This window comes from Etheostoma cragini, chromosome 3 (genome assembly GCF_013103735.1).
Source record: "Etheostoma cragini isolate CJK2018 chromosome 3, CSU_Ecrag_1.0, whole genome shotgun sequence".
Classification (NCBI taxonomy): Eukaryota; Metazoa; Chordata; class Actinopteri; order Perciformes; family Percidae; genus Etheostoma; species Etheostoma cragini.
The window spans coordinates 9,292,934-9,296,446 of NC_048409.1; the positions used below are offsets into that span (position 1 = coordinate 9,292,934).

A 3,513-nucleotide genomic window follows, 5' to 3' on the forward strand; every position below is an offset into this window, starting at 1 on the left:
TATACAGAAAGACAGAGACACATATACACATACATAAATATAGATATAAACAGAGACACTATAGATATACAGATATACAGAGACTCATGTGTTATAGATTTACCAAAATACAGAGACACAGATAGAAATACAGACACACACACATATTGAAATATATAGAGACACACATGCAGCTCTACAGACAGATATAGATACATAAAAACATAGACACTTACAGAGACACAGCTATAGATATACAGAAACACAGAGACACATACAGAGACACAGAAACACAGAGACACACACAGAGACACAGATATGGATGGAAAGATATTTCCCATGTTTCTTATTCTAATCTCCACGTGGCATTTCTGTAGTGACGGCGTGCAGCGACCCCAGTTTATCCCCGGACTCCCAGGACCCGCTGCAGGACGACGTGGTCCTGAAGGACACGGAGATCGCCGCCCTGTCCGACAAAGAGACGGTGAACAACGAGAACGACGACCAGAACCTGGGGGGGAAGCGGCGCGGCCCGCGGACCACGATCAAGGCCAAACAGCTGGAGACTCTGAAGGCGGCGTTTGCTGCCACCCCGAAACCCACCAGACACATCCGGGAACAGCTGGCCCAGGAGACCGGTCTCAACATGAGGGTCATCCAGGTAAGGAAGCACCGAGCCCCGGGGCCACATTGGGTCCATGGAAATATGGAAAATAGAAAAAAAAGGTTTTATTGTCAAGACAGTAGGCCCATTTGTGAGGATTTTGCCTGGGAGGGTGGATGCAAACAAACACACTGGACATGAATATGAAATAAACAAAAAACAGGCTACAGAAACAAATACAGTCTACACAAAATAGCTGCTTAACATAATAGAAAAGAGGATGAAGGGGTTATTACATACATTAATCGCGTATACACTTTCAGTATTAGCAAACCTGGGTCTGCGTGGCCAGCAACAAAACATCACTCTAGTAGGCTAATTATGAATCAGTCATGTCAGCCTATAGGCTACGGTTCAATGCGAGGATCTTGGGATTCTGTGTGAAATGTTGTGGAGATAATATCATAATATTGGGGGGGCAGCCACATGTGGAGGAGGAGGGCTCGCGCCTTTCCTCTGTTATTACGCAGCCATTAAAAAGGTGTGATATAACAGCTTCCGTTTTATGGAGAGAAAAAAAACGTGAGTGCCAAGCTGCCACACTGCCATGACCGTGCAGGCCTCCTCTTCCCCATAAAAGAGGCTCCACCCCCCCCCCCCCATCCTTCACCCCTCTTTAAAGGAGGCATGTTCCCTGAATCCATTAAGCCAGAGATTGGCCGGACGCTCGAGCTTGATTTGGAAACGGGGTCATATGGGTATTTTTGATTCTTGGCGCTGGCGACGGGGCCAAGTAGTCGCCAACTGGCGCCGGGGCTGCTGGGAGCGCTGGGAGCGCTGGGAGTCCTGGCACCGTACTGCCAGCACGTTTTGCGGCCACGTTTAGCCATGCTGGGAGCTCCTCCAGCCAAGTGAAGACACCAATCTGTCTCAGGGTCTCAGACTCTCTGCGCGCAACTCAGGGCCACGTTCACTTAAACAAAGAGACACATCATTAGTATTATTATTAGCCTCTTAATCTTATTATTATTATTATTATTATTATTATTATTAGCCCAAGGCCCTAACTTGGGGTTCAACATTGGGGGGTTTACATCTCCCCTTTTGAGCAAAATTGAAATTCTGAACGTGAAACATTTCATCTTCTGCATTCTGCTGAGTTTTTCTCTAACAATTCGTGCATCTTTTGCAGCTCATTATGATGTAAATGTCTTTATTCATGTAAAGGAAATCATAATCGGGGATTTGGGGGGGGGGGTTGCACGGGCCAGTTTTGATTATTGGGGTGGGGGGGTGTAATACCCTTAGCCCCCCAATCCCAACACCCTGCTGAATTATGCCTAAACATCTTATTAGTATTTTAATATTGTTTTTAATATTACCAGTATAATTATTATTATTTTTTATTATTGTTTTTTATTGGTAGCCTATTATTATTTTTTATGTTTTTTAATATTGTTCCTACTATTATTATTATTATTATTATCGGTTTTGCATGTGGGTTATTTTTTTCTTTTGGTGATTTCCCAAGAATGGTTACTAGGATTATTTTTCTGTGGAGCACTGCTATGTAGCAGCTACTGTCAGTGATACGTTCACGGGATAACATCTGATTACTCAGACAGAAGAGACTCCCAGAAAAGAAGCGATTGTAGAGCTCTTTAGGTTTTACTAACAGGTGTTTTTTTTATATAATAAAGGCTGCAGGGTGGGGGGCTTTACAGTGGAAGTGTCCGAGCGAGCAGGGCTGTGTCCAATATGTATGAGCGCGAGGGAGAAAGGGGAAGCGCGTAATTAGAGAAAGCCGGCCTATAGATTAGGAAATGATAACCTCCAGGAGCCGCTAATACACCGCTAACAGCCCTCCTATTAACTATTAATTGGAGATGTGAAGCCCCCGCTGCTGCAGCCTTCAGCCGGAGTAAATGGAGGGTTAAAAGATCATTAGGGAGGTTAGATGATGGGACTCTCGGTCCTCTAACGATAATTGGTCCGCAGTTCTCTCCGCCGCACAGCCTTGCGGATTTAACGCACCGGCTCATCATGATCACGCACGCCGCAAAACACACAGCCTAGCCCGGGTATTTACTCTCAGAAGAAGCGGCCTAACCGGCGCACTGCCAAGGTAAACATGGCAACTAATTACACTTCCGTTGTGTATGGCGGTGAATTTACACACTGGGGTGTAGGCTGTTTGCACATTCCGAAACTAAATCCGTGCTGGCCATGATGTTGTGTTTTATTGACATATTTATACATAGCTATGTATTCATAAAAGTGCCGCCTAGCATCCCCCTCCATGTGTCCCTCACCTCCCGTGTCACTCACACCATATGGACGTACAATCAAAATGGCGTCAGAAGCTGACGCAAGTTTGCTGAGTGACGCGAGGAAGAACTTATGGCCACAAAAAAAAACTATATAGTGAACTCTGTGGTGACTAATGCTTTGTGTTATGTCTATATATTGCATTTTTTATATTCTTTAATCTCCTTTATTTTTTATGTTAAGACTTTGTTTTTGTAAAAAGTCACATTATTGTTTCTCTGGGTAATTATTTGGAGCATGTGTCTGAAATCGATATCTGTATTGGAATGTGTTTGTCAACAAAGTTGGAAAAAGAAAAAAGGAATGAAAAAAATTGACACGTGGTATTTATTTCCTTCTGTGTGTGTGTATGTGTGTTTAGGTGTGGTTCCAGAACCGGCGGTCCAAAGAGAGGCGCATGAAGCAGCTGAGCGCGCTGGGCGCCCGGAGGCACGCCTTCTTCCGGAGCCCGAGGCGGATGAGGACGCTGGTGGACCGGCTGGAGCCCGGGGAGCTCATCCCCAACGGGCCCTTCTCCTACTATGGAGGTATGGGGACAATTTCATCTATTTTCATCTTTCCTTCAAAGAGGCATATACATATATATATATCTATATATATAT

At 44.7% G+C, this 3,513-nt stretch overlaps 1 protein-coding gene across 1 annotated transcript in view; it reads left to right on the forward strand.

Annotated features, from left to right (window-relative positions):
- Window positions 1-3,513, forward strand: part of LOC117942294 (LIM/homeobox protein Lhx1-like) — a 7,355-nt gene that overhangs the window by 3,575 nt on the left and 267 nt on the right. Inside the window, exons 2-3 of the mRNA XM_034867692.1 lie at window positions 355-640; window positions 3,273-3,438. Coding sequence (XP_034723583.1) covers window positions 355-640; window positions 3,273-3,438 — 452 coding nt within the window. The remainder of the gene's footprint in view (window positions 1-354; window positions 641-3,272; window positions 3,439-3,513) is intronic.